This window comes from Falco biarmicus, chromosome 5, assembly GCF_023638135.1.
Source record: "Falco biarmicus isolate bFalBia1 chromosome 5, bFalBia1.pri, whole genome shotgun sequence".
NCBI lineage: Eukaryota > Metazoa > Chordata > Aves > Falconiformes > Falconidae > Falco > Falco biarmicus.
Genome location: NC_079292.1, coordinates 16,877,633 through 16,904,521, shown reverse-complemented (window position 1 = coordinate 16,904,521; position 26,889 = coordinate 16,877,633). Strand labels below are relative to the sequence as shown.

The following is a 26,889-nucleotide window of genomic DNA, read 5'->3' as shown; positions in this document are numbered from 1 at the left end:
CATGAGGAGGAGAGTGGGTGGGAGCTAGATTTTGTACTTTCATGTTTAGGGCAGTCACGTGTTGAGAGAAATCTTTGTTTATTTGATAAATTTAAAATAATAATTTTTGAAATAGCTTATTGCTTGAAGTGCACATTTGGGATACATATCTAAATTTCTTGATGTTGGAAAAAGTGTAATAAACATTTTTAACTTCCACCTTCCCTTCTTTTCTACCCCCTTCTGATTTTATGTGCTTTAACTTCTAGATGATTGTGTAAAAGGTGGCAATTTCAATATCTCCCTGTTCTGAACAGCAGGTGGCTGTGATTTGCAGTCCTGGGCATAGGCCCTTGAAGTATTCTCACTTCGCTTTAGGAAGTGGGTACCCAAAAGAATTCCAGATGCTAAAGGATATATCCAAGCCCTGCCGACTCTTGCTGGCAGAATGGGGAAACAAGTGTGGCTCTTAGGGTGGCTGGCTGATGATAGCACCATGCTTTTCTGTCAGATCATTTGATTGGAGAGAGGCAGATGCAGTCCGCTTAATTTTAATTATCTTCATGTTTTGCTTCTGAGTCTGGTTAGTATGATGTGAAGTACTGGCAAATAAATCGGTGCTGAATTTTTTTCTTTTTAAGTGCATACTTAAAAAAAGATCCACAAACTTAGTGTTTAAGCTCAAGAATACATATTTCAGAAGAGCATCCTAGGATATAACTTAACAATCTGAGCGTGACTGGTGATTTTTCCTTACAGTGTGTGCATGTTGGAACATGCAGGCTCAGAGCTTCCAAAGCAGCAACAGAAGTAGTCTTAAATGTTCCTGAAACTAGGGTGAGTCCTCTGGAAAATGGCTTACAAGTAGCCTCTGAAGACTCTGGACTCTCAACATGCACGGTATGTAACTTGTAAAGGGCAGATTTTTTCATAACCGTTCATGTGTGTTCATTTCCTTGTGGAACTAAATTGCATTCTTTCAATGTTTATTAACAATGGTTCTTAAAACTTAAGCTAGGAAATAGAAGTCTTAAGGCTTTTGTAAATATTTTGTGATTAGGTTTTATTGTGAAGGTCAACATCTTTTTCTTGAAAACCTGTTTCATTTAATGAAAAAGCCATTTAAAAATAGGTCTTGAAAATGTAAGTGTAGCTCATACACAAAACAAGCAAAGCTGCATTGTTAGCTGGTAAAATGACTTCTGTTTTTTTTTCCCCAATGAGGTCGGACTTTGGATTGATGCTGGAAGCAGGTATGAAAATGAGAAGAACAATGGAACTGCTCACTTCCTTGAGCATATGGCTTTCAAGGTGAGTATGAGTATTGACGTAGAAGTTTCCAGTGGATTTCTAAGTTATTTATCTTTAAAGATCAGTGATAAGAACTTTGTCAGAATTGTATAATTACATTTTCCAAATTGAGGAGAGGAAAAAATAAGCAGACAACTTAGACTTTGGTTTCCATTAGAAAATGAAGCTAAAGTCCTAGTTCTGTGTAGCTGATACACAGCTATAGGTTAGTAACACAGATCTAATTTTAACTAATTTCTAACTTGTTGTCATAATCTTAGAAGATACACATCCCCCTTTTGCCAGCTTTTAATTTTCATTTGGGAGCATAGTAGGATTTATATCTGACTTCCAAGCTTGGGGAGATTAGTATGCCAGTTTTCTTTCCAGAATACTTTTTGTTTCACTTGATCTTAACTTTTCCAGACAAGAAGTAGTAATAAGGAGTAAGTAAATTAAGGAGTCTAGTTTGATTTTCTTATTGTTCTATTTCAGGGAACAAAAAAGAGATCTCAGTTAGACCTTGAACTAGAGATTGAGAATATGGGAGCTCATCTGAATGCGTATACATCCAGGGAACAAACTGTGTATTATGCAAAGGCTTTTTCAAAAGACTTACCAAGAGGTAACTGCTTTCATTCATCAAAAAAGCAGCAAAGAATGAGATGCTTATCCAGCTTGTGATGAGACAACACAGAATGATGCTTTTGCAGTGTAACAGTCCCTTCCGTCCCAGGTTAAAAGTCCTTTCTTGAACATCACAGGAATGTGAGAATGCAGGTTTGGAAAGGAGAATGCCAGCAGGGAAGTTGATACTTGAAACATTTTTGTCTTTAGATTCCTGAAAGAAAATACCTTTTGGACTTCTCCCTTCCTGCAGAGCAAGTCTTTTGTCCCCTTACAAATATTATTAGCAAATCTCAGGCTGCTTGGTCTTTGGCCTGGGTTTTACTTTTGGAACCAGATTTTTCTGGTAGTCTGAAAATATGCTTTCCTTTCCCATCTCTATTTTCAATTAGCTGTGGAAATTCTTGCTGACATAATTCAGAACAGTACTCTGGGAGAAGCAGAGATTGAGCGTGAGCGAGGAGTTATACTTCGAGAGATGCAAGAGGTTGAAACCAATTTACAAGAAGTTGTCTTTGATTACCTTCATGCTACGGCCTATCAGAAGACAGCCCTAGGACGGACAATTTTAGGACCCACTGAAAACATCAAGTATGTCCAAATTTGTGGCTGTCTTTAGTTATGTTTAATTTTATTTAATTGAACTTTTATATGTTGAAAAGACACATCTGAAAATGTAGGGAGCAGCGTTACTTTTCAGTTTTACCTGGAAGGTAGCTGAAGTTGCACTGGTTGTAACTGTAAGGATTCCCCTGTTGCCTTAATTCCCCTGTATGCAGGCATCAAAGGGTGTGTAAACTTCAGATGTCTACTGCATGTCTTCATCATTTGCCATATTTTTCCTGTTTGTTAAAGATGCATCTGAAACAAAATTAGAAATGCTCTTTTTTCCTGTTGGTTTATCATAAATACAACTGCGTTTGCACTCCTCTTTCAGCATTTGTTTATACCAGTACAGACCAGGAGACTGCTAAATGTGCTGTTTTCAAATTGGCATGAGATCATTAGTGGATCCAGTTTCCACCCGAGTTGTGATTCTCACTCCTTCTCAGGAAGTTAGAAGATCTTTGAAAGGCAAAATGTGTCAAGTTTCCATTTCCTTTTTAGGAAGTTACCCTTATTTTAGCTTTCTGCCTCTGTGCAGCTCTGTGCAAAGATATTCTATTTTTCTGTACACTTGTCTCTTTTTACTGTAATAAACTTTACTAACGCAGTAGTGATGTTTCCTTGACTGTTTCTAGATCCATAAACCGTAATGACTTGGTGGAGTACATAACAACACATTACAAAGGACCCAGAATGGTCCTGGCTGCTGCTGGAGGTTAGTATGAGAGATTTGCCCTGAGTCATGTGAAACTATACTTAAAATAATGGTTTTTAAGTTTCTGGGAACAACATGATGAATTACCCGTTGTTCAGTAGGCCCTGGAAGTTCATTGTTAACCCTGTGTGTTTTGTCCCTTACTCTTTGAACTTTTGTTCCTTTTCCTCTCAGTAATATTCCAGAAACTTTCTTAAACCAGTGACTGGAAGTGGATTGGAGGCCAAGGTCATTCTTTCATGTGGGCAGGAAAAGAGTGGCCTAGAAGGGGTTCAGTGTGAAAAGGGCAGGACAAGGAAAGCAGAGAGAAAGAGGAATAACATCGAGGCTAAAAGGAAGCTGCTTATTTTGGTGTAATACTAATAGAAGGCTATTGAGGAGAATTAAGGAGGTTGATCATGATGACCTTACTGTGTGTAACAGGTGTAAGGATTCTGAAAGTAGGGCATTAAAGCAGGGGAACAATAAATAACTGGTTGAGTCTTTAAACTGCACAACAATTTAAATTAACTGTTTACAAAGTAACATTACAAAGTATGTGAAATATCTTTGTTCAGGGGTCTGTCATGATGAGCTACTTGACCTAGCAAAATGCCATTTTGGTAACTTGCCATCTGCTCCAGAAGGAGGACTGCCACCCTTGCCACCTTGTAGCTTCACAGGTAGTGAGGTAAGGTGTTAGATGGCTTTTTGAGCTGGCCCTTGTATCCCTATCAGGACAACTGACGTGGTCTTTGCTGTCGAGAGCAAGCTGTTGAGCCACAAATTAAAAGGTTCAGCAGATTCAAAGGTTTCTTGCTCCCAGTGATGGCAATGGAGTAGCTGCTTTCCAAAGCAGTACTTACCAACTTTTCTAGGACAAGCCTCACTGCCACCACTTCTTCTGCTTCATCAGTTTCTGGAGGAATACCTTCCTCATCCCTGCTGCTACTTTCCTTTTATCCCCTTGCCTACGGTGTTGGACCGTTTCCACTTGTTGAGATTCACTGATTTAAAGGATATGGCAGAGAACTGAGGCATCTGTGTTCTATTCCTGGCTCTGTTCAGGTTTTGAAAAGTAATCAGCTTTCCTTGCTGCTGTGAGTCACAAAATTACTTGTAATGCCCTCCCTATGTACGTGGCGTTAGGCTTGCTGGTGGCGAAGTGCTCTGAAATTGCCACAGGGAAGACTAGTTAAGGCCGATGTTAAATAAAGCTTCATATGCTTTAATTTTTGGTTCTGTGTGTGTGCGCTTTATAATCCAGATGTAATGGAAATGTCTGTCTCGTGATTTTTAACTTCCTGTATACATTCCCCTGCACAGATTGTACTACAGCTACTTTCATATGTTCCCACAGATCCGCATAAGAGATGATAAGATGCCCTTGGCACACATCGCGATAGCTGTTGAAGCTGCTGGCTGGTCGCATCCAGATACAATCCCACTTATGGTAGCAAATACTCTGATAGGTAATTGGGATCGCTCCTTTGGAGGAGGCGTGGTGAGTGAACATGCAAGCACCTTCCTGCTCTTAATGAGGCTGGTGAGATCTCTCTGATGGGTACTGCCAGTACAGAACCGTTCAAGCCTGTCTGATGGCATTACTAGTACTTTATGGCTGTTTCTGAATGTCCTTTTTTGGAGTGGGAGAAGGGGATCCAGTTCTGAGTCTGAGAGAATTTGTTGCCCAAGATTTAGGAAAATATTAGGAAGTGGTTCTAAACCGCCAAAATAGAGGTCACTCGAGGTCTGCCAGCCCTCGTGGAAAGTAGGATGTTTCATACCTGTATGTCATCAGACATACCTGTATCAGTAACTGTCCTTTTCTTGAACCCAAGTAGCTTTGTGATTGTGGCTTCAATCCGGGCTGTTACTTGGAAATGTGAGATTATGTGCAGGGAAGGAAACTGTTGAGATGAAGAGCTGATAACCTCATAGCATCTGCTGGAGCCTGTGTTACTACTGCATGCTCTGTCATCATTGAAATGAAAACAGGAGGCCGTGGAGGTGCCTGGTAGGCTTTCAGAAAACTGCATAAAATAATATATTTTTCTTTTGTCTCAGCAGAATTTATCCAGTAAACTTGGTCAGATTGCCTGCCATGGTAACCTGTGTCACAGTTTCCAGTCTTTCAACACCTGCTATACTGATACAGGGCTGTGGGGACTCTATATGGTCTGTGAACCATCCACTATAGAGGACATGGTGCACTTTGTTACCAGAGAATGGTAAGCTAACAACTGTTTCTCTAAAAAGATTGTTTTCAGTGGAGGAATACAATTTAGAGAATAGCAATCATTTAAAGAGAGTATTTTTGTTCCTCTGCGTAGGCTTGCCTAGAAGAACAAATGCACCAAATTCTGAGTCCCAACAGCCAGTTTCTGGCATCCTTACTTGGAGTGAATAGCTTAAGGTTTAGGTTTGATTTTCTTTTTCTGCCTTGGAAGAATAAATCTTAACTGTAGTTAATGTAATAGTGTTCCTTGTACAAGAAAATAGACCAGTGGGTTGTTTTTTTTTTTTTAATTGCAAGTGACAGGACTTATAAAACTGTCAAATCTTTTAGAATACTAAGTCATTATACACTGCCTGTGAACTGCATGTTTGACATCTGAAAGAGTAATGGTCATGAATGAGAATAGTGAATGTGCAATTACCTACAACTACCATTAGTAGTTACCCATTCTGCAGTTGCTATCTCACATGACCTACCAGGTGGTGGTGTTACATAGAGCTCTAGTGAGTACCTGGAGAAATGAAGTCATGTAAGGTAGGTGAGCTGTTATGTATAGAATTTTGAAACCTAGGATTCTAGATGATGTTAATTAATCCAAGGTTTAAATCTGTAAAGATGTCCATAGGTGCAACTGTAATGCTTCAATTGCAGATGTGATTAGAAACAGGCTCATTATTTAAGGGTTCTAATCTGAAGTGGGTGAAGTTGAAACAAAAGCAAAAAGAAAACTTGTAAATGAGGGGTTTCTTGAATTGCATAGATCTCATATGCCATTATACTAAATCTTTGTAACAACTCATGGAGAAAAATAGTATTGTTTTAGCTGTCAGTTTGCTGCAGCTTAGCATCAGAGAAAATCTGAACCAGAGCAGAAGAAGAATTTGTTAAGATATCTAATGCATCCCTCTGTCCTGGTGGAACGTTCCTTAGGCAGTGCAGTGAATCACCTCACCAAGAGTCAGGAAGTAGTGGATTGCCTTCTAGGCTAATTACCTCTAATTGTTTGGTTCCTACTATCTTAGCAATAACTGTTCTAAAGATAGCATGCATGGACCACACCTGGCTCAAAATAATAAAATGAAATACAGCTCTTTTAAGGGGAAAAACTCGCTCTTGGGTGTACTGGTATGCTTCCAAAAAACCCTACTCTTATGCTGCTACTTTGCATCCTATGGCTGGTTTCCTTACCAAACTCCCTTACCAGCTCTGTCTATAGAAAAGAAGTGCCTGGTAGGTGTACTAATGTATATGTACCTTTTTATCACAGGCAATCTTGAGTGCTTACAGCTTACCATTACTTAATGCCTTTGGATTTAAATGATTTTTCAGGATAAGACTTTGCACAAGTGTTACAGAAAATGAAGTAGCTCGAGCAAAAAATCTTCTGAAGACAAATATGCTGTTACAACTTGATGGTGAGACTTATGAGAGCTTTTTATTCTTAGTGGAGTTGTACGCTGATAACTGAAGCATATTTTCCCCTATTTTAGGCTCCACACCAATCTGTGAAGACATTGGAAGACAAATGCTGTGTTACAAGCGGCGAATCCCAATTCCAGAACTTGAGGCAAGAATTGAAGTAAGTAGCACTCATGTTGCAACTTTTAAATTAGCCCACTGAGAAATTTAATTGCTACAGGAAGTAACAATCCAGAAGTTAGACTGTTTCCAACTGTTTTGGTGCCTGTTCTCCTGGATTAGAAAAAATTAGGAAAAAATTAGGATCACAAACTCTTTTAGATGAGAGGGGTAACGAAGATGTCTCTTTACTCCTTTCAGGCTATCGATGCCCAGACTATTAGAGAAGTTTGTACAAAGTACATCTGTGATAAGCACCCTGCAATTGCTGGCGTGGGTATGTTGTCCAAGTTTCCCTACCCTCCTGTAACCCCTCCACACAAATCAGTTTAGCATGTGTCACGGCCAACTTTCTTTAACTTCCAGGTCCAATTGAACAACTTCCAGAGTATAACAAAATCTGCAGTGGCATGTATTAGCTTCGTGAGTAGTGAGTAACAAGAACTTCCACAGTGTTTGAGCTTTAAAAACAAACAAGCAAGCCTTACACTCCTGTTTAAAGCTTTTGCGTTGGAGAAAAATACATTTGAGAAGATTAGAACTCAAGAACCAGCCAGGCCTGTATGTCTGTATAATTAAGGAAGGAATGAAAACACGTACAGTATTTGCATTTTTATTATAAAACAAAGATTGTCAGTAAGAGTCATTTCTTGACTTTAGTAGCATTCATCACTTGTTCTTGAGCAGCTTTCTTCGCCTTGACCATTTCAACAAGTTCCTGGACAGTTGGAAAAAAAAAAAGAAATAAGATACTTACCTAAATGCAGAACTTCTAGCAATGCTGTAGTTTTGAACGCTACGTACATTCAGCCTGAAACACTCTGAGGCATCTAGGCAGTTTAGTATCTTAAACCAATTTCTCTTAGAAACAAATAAATTAATGGAAGGTCAATGTTCATCTACTTCCCTTGTATCAGGAACTTCACCTACAAGAGGCTAGGGATAGGACTTCACCATCTGCACGAGCTTGCTGTCAAATGTTAAGACAGATTTCATGAGACAGAATTCCCTTCCCACTCCACCTTGTGTTAGTTTAGTTAGTTAGTTGTCAGGTGGGGAGAACAACAGTAAAAGCAAAGGATTCTACAAGACCTGGGCTAATCACAATCATAGAAGGAGTTAAGGTACCATACCTTATATCGCTTCATGCAGTCTTTTTTTGACCGGCCTGGAACAGCTGCTGCTATTTTCTCCCATCTCTCAGGAGTATTTACTGGATAAGTCTTCAATGCTTGTTCTAGAAGCTTTTGTTCTTCTGTAGTCCAAGGGGATGAATCTAAGGGTGATCCTGTTTTTAAATGCAAAAGTGACAGTAAGAAAAAAAATATTAATAAAGAATCTATGAGATATGCCTAAGAAAATACTGTGAAATCTACTACAATTGATTTAAAACCCTTGCAGTTTTGTGATACAACTAGTCTGACGTAAGAGCTACCCAGCAGAGGTAAAAAAAAAAAGCAACTCTGAAACTGACTGGACAAGTGGCCTTTGGGATGTTTAAATAAAGCACAGAGGAGTAAATTAGAAGGTAACATCTTTCACTGTCAGCTGGGTATTAGACGGCCACAGCATTAGGGTAGCAATGCAGCTTTGCCTTTTCTGTTTCGGTAAGGATCACTTGGTAAGGAAGCACAGCTTTCTGCAAGTGTCTGGAAAATTTGATGAGAGGCATTTGGGGATTAACAGGAGACCAAATCTTAGCTGTAGGATGCTCCTGTATCTCAAGTGCATACCCTGCTCTTACTTGAAAATGTAGCACCCTCTGAGGAACAGATGATTTCAGCATCAGACTTAACCTATTACCTCACCAGGAAGCTTTTCAAACTGTTGCTATTTAGTTAACTAGGGCTTGTACTGTGTGTACCAGAAACCCTCAAATCCAGTAACAGGGCCTGGATCACTTCCTTGCTGCATAAATTTGTAAGTTTGTTTGTAAGCATGTCTTAAGTTCTGGGTTACTTTCTTTTTAAGAGGCAAAGCAGACAACTCTGCAAGAAGGGCTCCCTTTTCACCTTTACCTTCAAATCGTTCTGAGGGAGCAGCACTGTCCATCTGAGGCACCACACCATGTTCTTTTTTAAATTTGTCAAACGCTTTCTTGTTTATATCATCTTTTTGATGAGGGTCTATAAGCAACAGACATTGAATAGAATAATTATTGCAACAAAATTAAAGCCAGATGTAGTAATAAAAACATTGTGTTGCAGATTATTAGCTTACAATAATCACATAATAAAAACCCCCTAATTCTGACTTCCTTTACCATCATTTTAAAGAGGTTGGTAAATTAAAAAAAAACAAACAACAAAAAACAAACAATCTTTCAGGATCCAGTAAACTTTGCGTCAAGTGTCAGGCTCTCCAACCCCTATCTTCCTTGTATTCCTTCGGTGAATACTTTCTCTGTATAGGTTTAAACCTGAATCTGCAAATTCATTGATATCAAAAGGGATTACTGGGCTGTGGCACAAAACTCACAAATTACCCAGGGTACAAGCATGGCAGAGGAGCAGGAACACTGGGAAAGTCTGAGTCCTCCCTGTCAAGTATGTGGTTTGGAATGGAAAAACTTCTTGGGAACTTTGGGTTTTTTCCTTATTTAGTGGAATGTTTTTATTTCCCCTGAGAACTTATTCCAGAGCTCTCTAGGCTCCATTTACCACAAGCGGAGATGGGCCACATTAATTTAGGTGTCTTCGGTGCTGAATCCCAGCATCTTTTAAGTAGCTGTAGCTTCATCAGTTCCATTTATTCTAGATGCCTGCATCTGCAGAGATCCCTCTTGGAGGCCCATTTGTCTCTCGCTCAGTGTAGAGGAGCTTAGGCAATGCACGTGGCCTAGACATCTGTGCATCAAGCTAGATTAAGAGAATTCCCGAGTGTCACTCATGAGTGACTTACACAATAGCCATAAGGCCGAAAATACTGAATAACATAAGTCCTCTAAATCTTCCATCTGGTCTACATACCTTTTGGGGATATATAAAGTATTTTCTCATAATAGCAACACAATGCTGTTCAAAGAAATATCAAGCTGTACAGAAGCATGCAGACCATCTTATTACAACAATAATGTGATATAGATACCAAGCTTTTGGAGGCTCTTTGCTTTATTGATGACATCTTTTGCTGTTCGTTTTATTCCAGTAGTAGAGTGCAAGTTCATGTAATTGGCAATAACTTCCCACCTACAGCAAGAATAGAAAGGGTAAACCAGCACATAACACAATAGTTTATCTTCACACAAGCTATGGTCAAGCTTCTCTACACATTTATATCAACTCCTTAGTAAGTTTAATCATACTTAAATACATATAATGGAAGTTTCCCTTAAGAATTCAGTCAGCTTGGATGAACTTGGCTTCTGCTCCAGAAAAAGGATGGGGTAGAATGTAGGTAAGTGCAAATCTCTAATCCTCAAAACTGCTTGGCTGTTGCTTTCCTGAATTCCCTGAACACCTCTGACATTAAACACTGCAGGCTGCACTGAAAGGGCTGATATGTTGCCAGCCCCGTGTCCACTGCCCCCCAGAACACCTAAACATCAGATAAAGGGGCTTCAACAGGAGAGAGCTTGAACAGCCCTAGCCCCAGAATTATTCCTAGAAAAATGGAAGAGAATATTTGCACCTGATCAGACAGGAGGATCGTATCTAGGCCTGTGTTCTCAGTAAGTACTTGACTGCTGACCTGCAGTGCAGAAACAGATACTGGTATCATCATAACAGAGTATGACAGCTTTTGTTTTTCAAAAGCATCCAGATCTTGCAATGGAGGCTTCAAATCTGTGAATCCTAAGTGGAAGAAGGCATTTACATTCCTGGGAAAGAACAGGATTTAAGGCATGTGCCTATTCTTCATGCTTATTAGGAAACTGACTGCCAGTGCCACTTTCTCTGAATCCCAAGCCTTTCGCTTTTCCCCTGGCTCTCCTCTGAAGAGAACTGGCACACTGAGCCCGTATCAGGATCATTTAGGTTGGAAAAGACCTTTGAGATCAAGTCCAGCCATTAACCCAGCACTGCCAAGTCCACCACTAAACCATGTCCCTAAGCACTGCATCTCCAGCTTTTTAAACTCCTCCAGGGATGGTGATTCCACCACCTCTCTGAGCAGCCTGTTCCAATGCTTCAGCACCCTTTCCACGCAGAAGTTTTTCCTAACATCCAATCTAAACCTCCCCTGGTGCAGCTTGAGACCACTTCCTCTTACCCTGTCACTTGACGTCTGGTAGAAGAGACCGACCCCCACCTGCCTACAGCCTCCTCCTCTCCAGGCTAAACAGCCCTGGTTCCCTCAGCTGCTCCTCACAAGACTTGTGCTCCAGACCAGTCATCAGCTTCGCTGCCCTTCCTTGGACACGCTCCAGCATCTCTGTGCCTGTCTTGTAGTGAGAGGCCCAAAGCTGAACCCCGTGTTCCAGGTGCAGCCTCACCAGTGCCCGGTACAGGGGGGCATCTCTGAGTATTTTCTTCCTTCTGTGTAAAGGAGAAACCAGCCTCACGTTCCCTGTGGAGCTATTGGAAGTAGCTTACACACTTGTATTCCTACCCAGCTGCATCACAGTCACTGCTCCAGTTTTGTTCTCCGCTTTAATGACTGGAGCCTGTCCTGTAGTAAGCCCTGTGGAAGCATACACCTCAGCATGATCTCGCTGATGGACTGAGGCCCAGGTTTGGGGGAAAACAAGATACAGGGCCAGAGCTAACTCCAGTGACATGAAGAGCTGGTGTCTAAGGGAAAAGAAACCACAGACTGCTCAACAGTCAGGGAAAAGGAAGAAGTTTAGGGAGTCCTTACACTGACATCATACTTAGGACAGTCTGAAAGTAAGTCGTGTTATGCTTGTTATTTAATTAAAAATTGTTAGTAGGGATTTTAACACCAAACCAGAGAAGTACCTGGAGTTAGTCCCTGCTGGGAAGAGGTTCACAGCTTTAATTAACAACTGTAAATCATCTTCTGGCCAATTTTTGCTTCCCCCTCCACCACCAGTGGTTGACTTTTCTGAACTCTTCGTTGCTTGGCGCATACGAGCTTCTGCCTCTTCTTTCTCTCGCCTTATCTGTTCATTTATTTCTTCTATCTGGAGGATTGTAAATAAGTATTATTTATTTAAAAATTTTACAGTGACACAACCCCCTCTCTCTGGAATTGCTTTCAGCCTTGAATTTTGTTTAGTTTCTGTTCTGTACGTTACACATAAGGAAATGGAGGTGCTTGTCTGCTCCAGTATTATTTCCCTCCATCCCATGTGCAAATTTGGCCATCCCAGGTTAGAAGCTACAGCAGGGATCCATCACAAGTTCCCTAGGAAATTAAATGAACACTCCCAGGATTAAGGTAAAACTTCTGAATTTAGGGTGAACATCCAGGCTAACCCCTGACTTACAGGGACAGATCCACAAAAGTATTAAGAACCTAAAGTGACCAGCGAGGGCAGTTAAACATCCACCTTGAACGCACTTGATTGCCAAATCTTCCAACCTAACTGCTACTTAAGCCTGCTTACACCAGAAATTCTCAATTACTATGGTTGTACTAAGTTAGCATTAACTGCAGCAGCCCAGATTTTAGTTTCTAAGTGCTTACTCAGGGCTAGATGGTTATGTTTAGTTTGTTAGCAAGCAGTTCAGCAGAACTTGTGTTATCCATCACACATCTTTGTGAACTGTAATCACGTCTTGAGACTGTGGTGTGACACATGTTTAACGTGTCTGCTTCTGGGTATGCCCAGCCCAGTCTTGGTAATATTAAAAAAAGCTATGCACTTGCACCTGTTAGCAGGATGCTCATAACAGGTTTCTGACTGTCTCTCTCATAATAAAATCTCGCTGGCAAAAGGGAAGTTATCTGGTAGAGAATTTTTATTAATGCAAAAGTGGAATAGTTTTAACAGAGACAGAAAGGTGACTGTCCCATGTTCAGAACACCCTCCTGGAGGCTGGGAGATTGGATTCGGTCCCCTGTAGAACAAGAGGGATTTGAGTCTTAGTCTGATGAGTAAACCTGACCCTGGGATGGGGACAGATCATCTTTCCCGCCAGGAAAGAAAGTTCACAGCTGTGAATCCAAAGCAGATGAGAGGAAGTACCTCATCCTTTCTGCACCACGTAGGTTCAGTCTTATTAGTCCAAATAGCTTTTTCCTACTGGCAAATTTAGGCAGATCCTTGCTGAGTTTTGTAAATCTTGATTGCATGTGTCTTGCTTTTCCCATACTTTGGTATCCAACCCACTGGCCCTTCCAGTGCCCACAGCCTGCAGCACTTAAGCCCTTTTGTGGATCCAGCCCCAGATCACAAACACCAGACTAGGATTTTTCTTGTGTAACAGAATAGGTTAAGACTGCCCTCCTTCCCCTCTAGGTAACTGCTACCCATTGTTGGGCAAAATTAAAGTCCTCTACTATTTCTGTATACGGCACAAATGGTAGGCTTTGTGTCCTTTACTAATTAAAAATGCTTATTTTTTTTCCTCAGCTGGCCCTGGTTATTTCATCAGCTGTAAACTGCACTATGTAAAATGGAGCAGAGATCAAGTCTGCCTGGGGAATCTGAAATTCAGGTCTTTGTGTTCAATGGGCAGGATTCCACAGCAGCTATAAGTAAGAAGCATCTTACTTTCACGTAGATTTCACAAATCAAATTATTTTGTTACTTTGATTTGACACTCAGCATAATTACCTGTTTTACTACAGCCGCCTTTCCTCCTTCCCTTGTTGTGGATGTAAGTGCTTCATTCAAGCATTGCAGACTAAAAATAAATTATTAAGTTACAACAGATAGCTAGTAGAAAGATGGGTATCAAAACGAGCAGAAGTCAGCAGAAGGAAGACTTACCTTGTTAGCTCAAGACGATCACAAAGCTTTTCCACCTCCTCCATCATTTTTACACAATCTGCCTCATTATCAGAAAAGTAATTCCAGTTCTGGAAGCAGAAATACATGTTCTACAAAGTTCTTGAACTTTATTGTGCTGTTCCTTCAGACAAAGGCTTAACACACAGCATTCTTCAGCCACTGCTGTGGTTTGGACCCATTTGGTCAGCTTTACTCATAACTCAAAACTGTAGAGAAGTGTTTTAGTATTTTGCTCTTTAATAAACCCACTTTCCGTACCCACCTCCAGCCGTAAGAACAAGCAAGCATGTGAAAGGGTCTGATCTAAGCAAATAGAGTAATTTCACTGATGTAACCTGTATTTCACTATAATAATATTTAAATACCTTGCACGTCGTTCTCAGTTTTTGCCTTTCCTTCTTGATTGCTTTTTTCTGTATCTCTTTTTCCTTTTTTGCTACTAATGCTTGTTGCCTAACTTCTTCTTCCTCCTTTTCTTTTGCTAACCGTGCTGCTTCTAATTCTGCTTGTCTTTGCTGCAATCAAAAGGGAAAAAAACACCACAAAAACCCTTGAAGTCACACTGTTATTGGGAAATTCAATATTAAAATGTGCTGTTCCTGCTTCTAGGGCTTTTTTTTTGCTTGGTTTGTGTTATTTTTTTTTAAATGCATCAATACTTTAATGATTGGTTTTCCAAGAATTTTGAGGGAGGTGATCAAACATGTACTAGTTGACACTAATTGACATACTCACTGTGAGGACTCCTAGTTGATAAATCTTGATTTCCTTTACAATGAAGACTTAAAACTGTACGAAATTTCTTATGCCTGCCCCAAGAGTATAAGCTTGGAAGAATGCTCTGCATCATTATTAGCATACTATCTTGCAGTGCTCCAGTATTGTCTTTTAAGTCACTTTTTAGCACCTTGCAGTTCCCTTTCATTCCTGGTGCTGTTTTCAGAGCCATCTTTTCCAAACTGTTAATATTAATCAAATATGTTATGTCACCTTAAAGTATTTCATACCAATTAACCTTTCACAGACCATACACACAAGGCAAGCAGCTGTATCCATTTTATGAAAAAGGAAAGTAGGCCACAGAACTTAATGACTGCCTCGAAACCAGAGGAAGCGTATGCAACAGCTGAACTCAATGTTAGAAGGATTTTTTGTTTCAGAGCTGTGCATCTTGTTTTCATCTCACTCTCAAAAGGCTGTCACTCTTGCACTGCCTGTTGTACAGGGATCAAAGACAACACATCTATAAACCCCAATATAATTCTAACAGTAGCTTTCTGACACATGTAGAAGCTGAAGCAGTGGATCAGGTGTGAATGAACCAGGGGGTTTCAACCCAAATAAAGTAGTTAACTTACTTTTTCTTTTGCCTCCTGCTCTTTTCGTTTTGCTTCTACCTTTGCTTTCTTCTCTGCTTCTTTCTTTGCCTTTTCTTCCTCCTTAAATTTCTTTATCCTGGGATCACAGCTGTATGCATTGTCTGGCAGAAGAAAGGATGCATCATGTACAAAAGAAAACCAGATTTCCACTGTTAGTTGGTAAATCTCTCTTAGAAACACCAGCAATTTTTATGCTCACCAACAAGTGTCCTAATTCTGTTCATTTCTTCTTTTTTTCTCAAGGCTCTGGCAGCTCTGTTCTGCTTTTCAATCCACCTCCTTTCATCTCGACTAAAAAAGGGAAAGCATAGTTCAGTGCGAATACCCTACAGTGTCACTCTGTTAGAAATTCATCAACAAACTTTTTTTAAAAAAAAAGTTTCCCCACACAGATGCTCTTCTCTGAATCCTTCAAAAACAGACTTCAAAAAATGAAGTTCCAGGCCCCAAGCTCATGTCAAAAATGCTAGGTGTTTACACAACTACATAAACCTGACACAACAAGCTGCTTATCTCTCATTGCAGGGAATGAGATCATGGACTTTATTTCCAAAACGCAATCTACTTGTTGACCTAACATTAAACCCAAGCAAAACAACTGAAATGCTGGTATACAGTTTAATTAAAGAGCAGCAATATAATCAATGCCCATTATCTCAATTTTACAGATTACAGGTCACGTCAAGTAAACCATCTGCACAGAAAAAACACTTTCTATGAAGTACTGTGACAGTCTGGTAAAATCACGTTGGGTTCACTCCCGTAAAATACAGCTCAGGGTTAAACTGATTACACATTGGCTGACTAAATAATCTGGAAGTATTTGTCAGTGCTGTCAAAGAGGCAGATTTTTAGTGGGGGTCTGTATCCTCACCCACACAACCAAATGCATGACAATATACCTCAGAACAAAGGGCAATCCCCATAACACAGTAAGGAGACTGCTAGAGTAGGTTGAAGGTTTAAGACATGAGCAACATCACCTTTGGCAAGAAGGGATAACAAGAATCACAACCATCTGAACAGAAGATGAAACATATTTCTCTCTCAAGTAGAGCATACTATGTACCATTTGTCTAAACATTTCTTTAAAAAGGACACCAATGACAGGAATAAGCATAAAAAAATAGCTATGCAAATAATTCAAGGGCCATCCAATGAAAAGCCTAGAGATTAATCTGTACAATTTATAAAAAATACAAGTGATATGGAACTGATTGCAGTGCCTTCACAGAATCTTCACAGGAGAGAACGCTGGGTCCAGAGAGGCTCAAAAAATTTAATAGCAGGAAAAGGCGTAAGAGAAGAGGAACGAATGCCTAGCTACAGCCTGAATATGGCAGTTTGTAGCCACAAAGCAAAGTAACTACTGAATCTAACTACAAAACTGATTTCTATTCAGACTTGGAAGAAGAGGTTAATACAATGCAAGTTATGTTTATACAAGGCCAACTAAAGGAAAGGTTGCATCCTGTGAAATACGTGTTAGACTAAATGATTTAGTGCTCCAGCTTGAACATTCTGTGTTTATAACTGTAGGAAGGATAAAAACAGTATGTATTTTCCAATGGCAACATGGTCTGAGTTACTCAACTATCACTACATCAATACATACACAATTTTTATTAACAGCAAGCCATCAGAACTAATCTTTATAAATTCTAGGAAGTATCACTTGTCTCAGTGCAGTTTAATAAAGAATCAGAGGGAGAAATACCTGCTTACTTATCTGCTCTGTTCTGGCTCCAGGTTCAACCTGTGTTTGGGACTTGCTGGAACTGCAAGTCTGGACTTAAATGAACACACATTTCAAAGCACCTCAGAAATGCCTCTGTGATGCAAGCCAGAGCTACTTCAACTACACAAATAAGACAAGAGAAGCCCACAGGCAGTCCAGGTCACGTCCACGACTGACTGCTAAGCTGGGAGCGTGGAATTCAGTCTTAGTTTGGCTACCTTTCTTCATGTGAATTACAGTCTAATAGAAAGTTGGAAAATCTTGCTATGTCAATCTCCCAGTCCCCTGTTACATTTCTTTTTACTTACATACCATTCTGCTTTTTCTTTTTCCTCTTCATCTAAATAAGAAAACTCTCTCCAGGAATCAAAATTATACCTAAATTAAATAAATAATAAAAAAAGCGTGAATAAAAAACCCCAAACAGCAAGAGAATTACAAATAATCTATCTTTTCTACTGTTAGGTTTTTGTAGGCAATTATACTGGTATTTACAATTTATAATACATAATTTACAATTTTACTGTACCTATAGTAATTCCAGTCTGTTAGGTCAAAACATAAGACGCTATTGAAAGTAATGATTTACATCTCTCTGTACTGTAGGACAGAATAAGTTTTAGGATGGGATCAGTCTCACCAACTCTAAATGCCTACAGTGCAGCTGTCTAAGCTCCCGTTATAGGCACTGGAGATACAGTGCAGCCTGTAGAGTCCAGAGAGAAATTAATGTGATCTTTATATAAGTATCTGTATTTAGCAGGTAAGTCAAGCCATAACCTACTGACTTTATTGAACTAGACAGACTTCACTTAACTAGGGGAGCTTAAATATCTAGTAGACACCCACAAAAATCACAAGTTAGGCGAGATGAACCCCGCTTCTAGTCTGTGGGTCAACTTGGTTCACAGCCACTGTGGTCAGGAACTGCCAGAAGCTCCCACTGTAACCGAGTTTATGATGCAGAGGTGTTAGCTAGGAGAAAGCCAGCTCAGCTTTATGGAAGGCACCAGACAGCTTTGGGGTAATTTCATGACATTACTAGGTCAGAACAGACCACAGCCAAAAAGCTACATACAAAACAGTCTGCAGGTCCTTTATAGTGCACGGCTTGAATACGGTGACTAGAAACTGAGGTATCGGCTAACTTACCAAAATGAATAGAATGCATCTACCTCTTCAAACGAGGAGTTCATGTCCCCAAGTTTAGGAACATTTTTCTTATTTGACCACCTGAAAATAAATGGATATATTCAAGAAATTATATATATAATCTTATTTCATAACATGGTATGTGTTAAGTACAGATTCAAAATACCAAATTAGAGGGCACACACCCCCCCCCCCCCCCCCCAAGACAGGGGCATCAGGAAAGAGAACAGGAGAGTTTCTTCTGAACATCCTCCTCCAGACTGCCTTTTTTGAGGAGCTCCCCCAGAAAAACAAACTCCTCTTGCCCAAGCTCGGTGTGCCTACAAGCAGATCTGATGGAGCACAAACTGTCTTTGTAGGTATTCAATTCTCCACGCACATTTTCCCGGTAGAGAAGCTTACAGAAAGTGGACAAAAGGTGCTCTGTGAATAACTCGGCTCTGTGGCAGGCTACAGGAAGTTTCCCACACATTCTAATGCAGTATGAGGAAATCAAGCATGCTCTGCCTCCATCCTGTTTTTTTCCCCTACAAAGGGTGAAATCTTCCATAGGCATTTGTTATTTCATGACATAGCATCCATTTCCAAACAGAGAAAGGAACCCATCTGACAACCACAGATCCAGGTCTGAATCTCTGGAATATTTGATAAAATATTCAATGGACCTACTTTAAATAACAGATTGTTCAGAATGTGTTGTAAAGTGCCTCGCACAATAAAACACCTCGTCTCATACAGGTAAAAAGGTGAAATAGACTTCTATTGTGACAGCCTTAATACAAAGTTAATTGGCAAGCATGAATCAAATGCAGAAAAAAAGTCACACACCTTAAGAGAGAACCACCAAATACTGATAGTTACATTTATCTTCTCTTTTAACCAGCTAAATTGTGAACATAACTATTGTCTTCTGTTAATGTCTCACCCTCATAAGAAAATCATAAAGAAAGGAATTTTTAGTCAGTAGCATACACACACTTGGTATAGCGAATAATTTTAAGATGAAACAACGTGTTGTACAAAAAGGACAGTAAGTAATACGGAACTGAGAACAGACTTTTTTTTTTTTTTTAACCTCATGGGTCAAACTCTATACGACCAGTGTGACAGTTCAGATTATTTTAAAATGAAATCATAGAGAATGCACTATTTTATTTGTATTACATTTCTAGCAAATCAATGCATCTCCCAGCATCCCTTGAAACCACACCTGTTTACAAAGACAATGCCAGAAGAATTTGCAAATGCTGATCCTCCAGCAACAGCAGAGACAGTCTGACGTAGCTTACCTGGCATTTCTTTCAAAAACTGGGGAAAAAACTTCAAAGAAGTTTTCCTTTGCTTCACTTTTGGAAGGTACGGAGTTATCAAAAGTAGGATCTATGCTGTTAAATGCTCGCCGTTTCACAGGATCAGACAATATTTCATAAGCTGAAAAAAAGTTACCAGAAATACAACATGAGACTGAAGAGAGTCTTCCCCACATGTTGGGAATGTTTCAAAAAAGGTTCCAACTGATTCAAAAGATGCTTTCAGATCTGCATTTGACCTACCATTCTGTACAGCTTGATACTTCATTATTTTAATGACACCAAATAGCACTGCTTTCAATTCCTGTTAGACTAAGTAGGAGGAAAAATTTTTATGAATGTCCTCCTGGTTTTGGCTGGGATAGAGTTAATTTTCTTTCTCAGTATCCAGTGCAGGGCTGTGTTTTGGATGTGGTGTGAAAACAATGTTGATAACACAGGGATGTTTTTAGTTGTTGCTGGGTAATTATTATATTAAGTCAAGGACTTTTCAGTTTCTCAGGCCCTGCCAGCGAGAAGGCTGGAGGGGCACAAGAAATTGGGAGGGGACACAGGCAGGACAGCTGACCCAAACTAGTCAAAGGGATATTTGTCATGCTCAGTATATAAACTGGGGGTGGGCAGCATGTGTGTGTGTTGGCCGGGCCCTGGGAGTCACTGCTCAGGATCTGGCTGGGCGTCCGTCAGCAGGTGATGAGCAGCTGTATTAGGCATCACTTAAGTTTTCTGCCCTTCCCTTTGGATTTTATTCCTCTTTCCTTCCCTCTCCTTTTCATTATTATCATCATCATAAATTTTATTTTATTTCAATTATTAAATTGTTCTTATCTCAACCCTCAAGTTTTACCTTTTTTCCTCACAATTCTCCTTCCCATCCCACCGCGGGGCTGTGGGGACTGAGTGAGTGGCTGCACGGTACTTAGCTGCCGACTGGGGTTAAACCACGACAATGAAAAATAACACATTTAACTATGAAGATGTAATAAACTATATTATATTTAAAGTAATATTAAAGCAGTAAATTTGGTTCAGGCACTGGGAGTTTGGGTGTGACATCTCCAGGCTTTTATCCTACACCAGATCCTTGCAGACAGATTACGTAACGGTCTACTAAGAGAGGCACAGAGTGGAAGCAGTCCCCAAGTTAATACCATGTCAGAATTGGCAAGAACAGGAGCCATTCATTAGAATTTTTGCAGCTCACAGTGAAATTGTACTGAGACTTAGAAAGAGTATAAAGTACCACAAAGGTACTAGCCAAGACACGCATGCGCTCTCAGTTTCCCTGTTCTTGCAGTTGGGGAGCATCACATTACTGCATCTTATATCCTGGAAATCACACACACTGTAGCTTAAGCAAACTCTTCTTTTTTCCTCAAGGAAGTGTAGAGTTAATTTGGCTGTTAGCTCTACAATGCCCACTATTTTTCAGCAAGAGTGGAAAGTCAAAGCAACTTTGCACTGTGATCATTCATGGGCTTCTCTGACTGCACCCCCGGACAGAGGACACTGACCCTGAAGGTGTCACCTAGAAGGTGATAAGCTGGAGGAGACCTTGGTGCTCTGTGGTTCTGCAAGTCTATCTCACTGCACATGTTAATGGAGAGAGGAAGGAAGCTGCTGCCTGCCAGTCTTCCCTTCCCCTCGGCCAATACTCTTAACGACCCCTGTTCTCCCCTACACTGCAAGCTAGGAGCTTCAATAACCCTCACACCGGTTTCCTGATGCAAGAAATTCTGTGCACATCTGTTGGTTCCTCTTCCACTTCAGAGAGGTCATGTCCATACAGATCCCCAGTTCTACTCCCAGATACTCGATTCCCCTGGCACTGTATCTCCCACTCATTCCTTTGTCAGACCCAGCTCTGAATCCCACCTACCTACTCCTGCTTTTGGCAGTTTCTTGTCTCTGTTCCGTTACCACTTGCTCCTACTCCGGCTCCCCCTTCCCTACTACTGCATTTCCTTCCTGCAAGGTGCAGCCTGGAAGCATTACTCCTCTTCCATGCCACTTTGTGCCTTCTTTCCTGTTTATTCTTAAGCAGTTAAGCAGAAACATATTTGGCTCCTTGAATGTAGAACAAAGAGCATATTCCTGAATTCAGCTGCAGGTTATTCTTATCATAAATACCTGCCAGTTTCTGGCAGGATGGTAACTGTGGAAAAAAAAATTTCCTTTGGCAACTTTTTTCCTTTTGACAACTCTAAAGAAGGCTGAAAACATCATCAGCTCATCTAACATGTCAACTTCTAACATTTTAACTAGTATTGTAAGAAGACACTCAGAAGAAGAAATTTTAGAACACAAGAACACACAAATTCAGAGGTTTCCTCCTGCCTCAACCTTACTGAGTCAAAAAAATTAATTTAAGTAAACCAAAAAAGCCAAAGTCAAAGCATTTCTAGAGATGTAAATCATACACCTAGAACACTCCCTATGGTTTTGAAATTGGCCAGCAGTGGTGTTCTACTTCACTACAGGCAAGAAGGGGAATATTATTCAATTGAGTTCACTCTGTCATCTGTGGGCAAAAAAGAGCAACTGAAGAAACTGATATCCTACATCAAATCAACAGATGCTCTGCTGGCAGAATAAGTGCATTAGAATTCAGATCTTCCAATCGCTGTTCATCTCTTAGAGGAACTACTTTATAGCACACCAGTTTATCCCGGGTATATGGCTACCTCTAGTGGTTCAGCTTTGCATGCATTGCTCTAAGTGTTTGTGTTTTGTCTCCAAGTGGCCCGGCAGACCACCATCTATCACCTGCATCTCCATGCTGCTTCTACCCAGAGGAAAGTTACATCAATGTGATTTCTATTAATTGAGGCATTGAAATGGAAAAAGAACTTCTCTGGCTTTTTAGTAATTGATAATTCTTTAAAAGGCTAATGAAGTGCTGCAAATACATTTCAGATTATCAAGTAGATTGAGAATGTATCTAACAAAAGAAATCAGTTGCTTACCTTTAGTTATGCATGTAAAATAATCATTATCACCTTCTCCAATCTGTTCCCCTGCAGCTTTTCGCTTGTCTGGATGATGTTTCAAAACCATGGATTTATCTAGCAAATAGATGCATCACATTTAGAAACACTTCACCATCAACAGTTTAAAAAAACATCAGGAAGAAAACAGATAGGATTTAATGAATTTTCTTTGATTTCATAGAACCATTTAGATTGGAAAAGACCTTTAAGATCATCAAGTCCAACCACCACCCCAGCACTGCCAAGTCCACCACTAAACCATGTCCCTAAGCACCATAGCCACGGGTTTTTTTGAACACGTCCAGGGATGGTGATTCCACCACCTCCCTGGGCAGCCTGTTCCAATACTTCACCCCAGTTTCAGGGAAGAAATGTTTCCTAACATCCAATCTAAATCTCTCCTGGTGCAGATTGAGGCCACTTCCTCTTGTCCTGTCACTTGTTATCTGGGAGAAGAGACCAACCCCTACCTGTCAGGGAGCTGCAGAGAGCAGTAAGGTCCCCCCTGAGCCTCCTCCTCTCCAGGCTGAACAGCCCCAGGTCCCCCAGCTGCTCCTCACCAGACTTGTGCCCCAGACCCTTCACCAGCTGCGTTGCCCCTCTCTGGACACGCTCCAGCCCCTCAACGTCCCTCCTGAAGTGAGGGGCCCAAAGCTGAACCCCGTGTTCGAGGTGCAGCCTCACCAGTGCCCAGTACAGGGGGCCAATCTGCCCTGGCCCTGCTGGCCACACTGTTTTGGATACAAGCCAGGATGTTGCTGGGCTTAGCTGCCTGGGCCCCAACACTCCTACAACTTAACACCATTGTCAGAATTAAAATTATCTCATCTTTGCTGGAACATAAAATAACCACAACTCAGAAACTCTATTCCACCTTCATCAGCTGAAGTAGTACTGATTCTCTGGGACTTATTCTAACATTATGCATAGCAAAGTGCTTCAGTAACTGTAAGCATAGTTAGCTTCAAAAAGTATAATGCAGTTTCAGGACCTTAATTGTGCAAGATTATACAATTCCCTGTGCAATCATACTGGAAAAATAAAGAAAAATAATTAACGTCATTTGAGCTATTGTTTCTAATGAAAAGCAAAGTAGTTCAGATCAAATAAAAATTGTATTCTATGCCTTGTCAAGTTCTGAACACAACCTGAGAAGAAATTTAGCAAGGAACCTACAGCCATGAGCTTGTGAAGACTGCTGTACTTACCTGTGGATAACATCAAGCACACACACAAGGGTTTGTGGTCAAGTTCTCTCTACTTAGGCCACAAATGCAAAGATAGAACTAGCACATACAGAGTATCTACTAAAGTTGCTACCAGGTTGTCTTGGTATTTAAACAGCAAAACCAGATTTTAAACTGACTTCTTTGCCAAAAAGTCTAGCCATCTTGTCATACAATATAAAACGTACCTTCTTGGCTTGCTATAAATACCAGAGAGATGACATCACGCAAATAGTTGTGGCAACCTGCCTTTTGAGAAACAAATCAGAACCCTTCTTAAAAATAAGAAAGCACAGTATATACTGGTGAGAAAGACTCACATCTCTATACCACCATGTAACAATTGAGTGCTGTTGGGATCCTAAAAAGAGACATACCCTCGTTCTTGCTCAACAAGATTAGTGAGACTACTACTCATCATCAGCATAGGTGCTACTCTATGCTGTGTGAGCATATGCTCCACAGTGGTGCTGCTAAGCAACACATACCTGAGGCAACAATTTCCTGAGCAAGCTCATAATTTGGTAATTTCCACCTATTTTCATTTGGGAGTATCAGTGCGTTCACTGGGGACAGTGATTCTGCTTACACCAGTACAGTTATACAGGCAATCCTTTGCAAAATCAACTCACAAAACCCTCAGCTTATTTCATAAAGGCTATTGAACAATCTTCAGAGTACTTTAAAATCTTCCTCCACTAAATACTTGCATTCTTCTGGCAAAGGCAACTCTTGGTCACAGCGCTTTCTAGAAAAATAAGTTCCAAAGCCCAACATGTTGTTCCTTCACACGCAAGTACCACAGAATAGCCCCAATCACCTGCAGCCGTTCTGAATCATGTCATGGTTAAGACACAGGCCCATGATATCACTAAGCAGCACACCAGCACTTCCAAGTTCTATCGTTTACTTACCCAAAGTGTCAAGGAAACAACCTCACAAGACTACGCGTTTAACAGCTTGGTAACACCCCAGAGATCCAGCCACAGGAACTCCACATTTTTCATGTGGTGAAATGAACAAGAAGAGCAAAACTAAGCTTCTCAGTAGCCCAAGTAACTTTTAGTTACTCGAATACCCTGAAAATCAAGAGCTACTGCTCCATTCCCATGCAACACTTGATCTAATCAGTACGGTAACAGCAGCGCAGAAATGTACAGTTATAGTCTCAAGACTACTGACAAAACACACAGGCAAGAAAGACGTGAGCTCAGCGAGATTTTTCAACTCCCTAGATTTAGGCCTGAGGATTTCAGAGCTGTGATGTGAATTTAGAAGGCTGGTAAGCAACACAAATCAAAGACCAGACATTTTTAGACCTGTGAAACAGTAAAAAGCTTGTCCATGACATGTATATATTTTCACGCGGAAAACAGTTGTGTACATCTGGGGAAAAAAAAAAACAAGTATGCTTATGAAATGAAGGTACTTACGAGCTGCTTTGATTTGTTTTTGAGTAGCCCTGTATCGTATATTTCCTAGCCCGAGGACTGCATAATGGTCTTGATTCTGAGGAAGGAAAAAACCACCCTAATAAACACTGATAAATATGACCTAAAAAGCCACAACACGTGCAGGAAACCAGTTCTCCTCCCCATCTTTTAAAAGCAAGAGGCAGAATTCTTCCTTCTCCATAAATATTAGGAAAAGGTTACAGGAACAATTGTCGTAAATGCCATAATTATTGAATAACCAAATATCAATGAATTAAGCCACTCTTACAGCAACTGAAGTAGCTTAATCTAGATTGGATTAAAGCACTGAATTCTAGAAAGTTCAATTATTGGAAAACTGATTTGCTCTCTTTTAGTATTAAAGAGTGCTAATATAACTCCAGAATAAGGGAGGTAGTAACAGGGAGAAGAGACGCGTTTACAGCTTACAAGCAGTAAAATGAAAAGCAACAATTCAAGACCAAGAGCTTATCCCAACGTACACGTGAGTTTGCCCTCATCAACCGATTATGCGTGGAAAATAGAAACCCAATTATAATGCTAAGGGACACAAACCAGTTCAGACGGGGGTGGGAGGAGAGGAGGCAGGGGGTCTTTAGCGGCTGGGAATGGCAGGTAACTTTGATGGGCGATTTCCAGAAAACAAAAATAAAAATTAGTGCAAGCCTGTATCAACTCAATACCTTCCAGTCCTTTGGATCAAGGGTTTTTAGCATAGGAAATTCTTCAAGTTGTAATTCTTCGTCCCCTGATTCTTCAGAAAGTTCCTTCTCATCTTCCAGCTCCTGGAAAGAGGCAGAAACATTTACGTTTCTCCTCTTAATAAATGCTTCAAACCATCTTCCCACAGGTTCCACTTGACAGAGTACTGACGCTATAAGCAAAAACATAAAAGCAACTTCACCTTCTGCAGTTTTGGTTTTTCTTTCTTAAATTAAACCCCATCAAAAGCCCAGAGAAGCCCCGCATCACACAAGGCTGCAGCCTGCCGAGCCTTCCAGCTCGCCCTAAAGACACCGGGCTGCTTTAAAGGCTGCAAGAAGCGGAACAGGCGCCTGTCGGGCGGTAGCTCCCAAGCTTCGCCGTGCTCTCCAGTCCGGGAAGGCGCTTCCAAGTGCGGGGAACGCACACGCCAAACGCCACCCGACACCCTCCTCGCTGCGGCGGCAGAGGCGGTAACTGCGGCACAAACGCTGGGTGCGGGCCGGTCCCCCCGCCGCCCCTCGGTCCCCCCGCCCGCACAGCGGCCGCAAACGAGCGGCGGGGCGGGCGCCACAGGCGGGGGGCGCGGAGTTAACGCACAACGCACGGGAAAGTTCCGCAGCAGCGCAAGGCTGCTCAGCCCCAGCGCCGCAGCGGAGCGGCTACTGCCGCCGCACACGCGGTGGCTGGGAGCGGGGGAAGCCCCGGGCCCGCCGGCGGCTGAGGGCTACCCTGCACCCCCCCGGCCCGGGCCGCCCCCCGCCCCGCCGGCCGTGGCCCCGCACCAGCTGCGGCCGAGCCGCTCCCGCCCCCCGCCCCGGCGGCACCTACCGGCCGACAGCGCCCTGGTGACAGCCGTAACCTGCCCCTCCTGCGCGCCCCGCAGCATGGTGGTGGCGGCGGCCGGCGGCCCGCAGCGAGCCTCGGGCCTGGGCGCCGGGCCCCACTCGCCTCGCCTCGCCGGTTGCCAGGAGCCGGCGCATGCAGGCGCCCGCCGAGCGCTTCCGGGGCGGCGGCGGCGTGCGGCGAGATAAGTGGCCCGGCGGGGCCCGGCCCCCCCGCC

General features: G+C 41.5%; 2 protein-coding genes across 6 annotated transcripts in view; one reads left to right on the top strand and one right to left on the bottom strand.

Annotated features, from left to right (window-relative positions):
* The window catches only part of PMPCB (peptidase, mitochondrial processing subunit beta), a 25,262-nt gene extending 15,996 nt beyond the window's left edge, over positions 1 to 9,266 (top strand). For 2 of the 4 annotated variants that reach the window (XM_056339201.1, XM_056339203.1), the window contains 12 exons: positions 739 to 879; positions 1,204 to 1,290; positions 1,765 to 1,894; positions 2,289 to 2,487; positions 3,138 to 3,217; positions 3,775 to 3,887; positions 4,557 to 4,700; positions 5,267 to 5,427; positions 6,765 to 6,850; positions 6,926 to 7,014; positions 7,215 to 7,290; positions 7,380 to 9,266. In XM_056339201.1, coding sequence (XP_056195176.1) covers positions 739 to 879; positions 1,204 to 1,290; positions 1,765 to 1,894; positions 2,289 to 2,487; positions 3,138 to 3,217; positions 3,775 to 3,887; positions 4,557 to 4,700; positions 5,267 to 5,427; positions 6,765 to 6,850; positions 6,926 to 7,014; positions 7,215 to 7,290; positions 7,380 to 7,432 — 1,359 coding nt within the window. In that variant the 3' untranslated portion in view covers positions 7,433 to 9,266. Of the gene's footprint in view, positions 1 to 738; positions 880 to 1,203; positions 1,291 to 1,764; positions 1,895 to 2,288; positions 2,488 to 3,137; positions 3,218 to 3,774; positions 3,888 to 4,556; positions 4,701 to 5,263; positions 5,428 to 6,764; positions 6,851 to 6,925; positions 7,015 to 7,214; positions 7,291 to 7,379 lie in introns of all 4 variants that reach the window. The other 2 variants (XM_056339200.1, XM_056339202.1) reach the window with 1 other exon arrangement.
* Positions 7,611 to 26,889, bottom strand: DNAJC2 (DnaJ heat shock protein family (Hsp40) member C2). Of its 2 annotated transcripts, none has more exons than XM_056339190.1 (17): positions 26,658 to 26,889; positions 25,808 to 25,998; positions 25,104 to 25,179; positions 22,421 to 22,519; positions 19,434 to 19,575; positions 18,145 to 18,225; positions 17,305 to 17,370; positions 15,454 to 15,545; positions 15,234 to 15,355; positions 14,241 to 14,390; positions 13,855 to 13,943; positions 13,699 to 13,768; positions 11,915 to 12,099; positions 10,101 to 10,201; positions 9,032 to 9,139; positions 8,147 to 8,301; positions 7,611 to 7,731 (listed from the first exon to the last, which is right to left on the bottom strand). In XM_056339190.1, the coding sequence occupies exons 1-17, from the start codon at positions 26,713 to 26,715 to the stop codon at positions 7,657 to 7,659; spliced, it is 1,860 nt and encodes a 619-aa protein (XP_056195165.1). In that variant the 5' UTR covers positions 26,716 to 26,889; the 3' UTR covers positions 7,611 to 7,656. The 2 variants fall into 2 exon arrangements, with proteins under 2 accessions (XP_056195165.1, XP_056195166.1); XM_056339191.1 differs by having other exon boundaries at positions 25,808 to 25,909; positions 26,658 to 26,789.

Bases quoted from the DNA above. Each gene is read 5' to 3' on its own strand.
- DNAJC2 (XM_056339190.1), bottom strand. From the start codon at position 26,715: ATGCTGCGGGGCGCGCAGGAGGGGCAGGTTACGGCTGTCACCAGGGCG. The intron at 14,391-15,233 runs GTAAGTTAACTA...TTTTGATTGCAG, and splicing joins AGCAGGAGGCAAAAGAAAAA to CAAAGACAAGCAGAATTAGA. The intron at 9,140-10,100 runs GTATCTATATCA...TGTTGCTTATAG, and splicing joins AAAGAGCCTCCAAAAGCTTG to ACCCTCATCAAAAAGATGAT.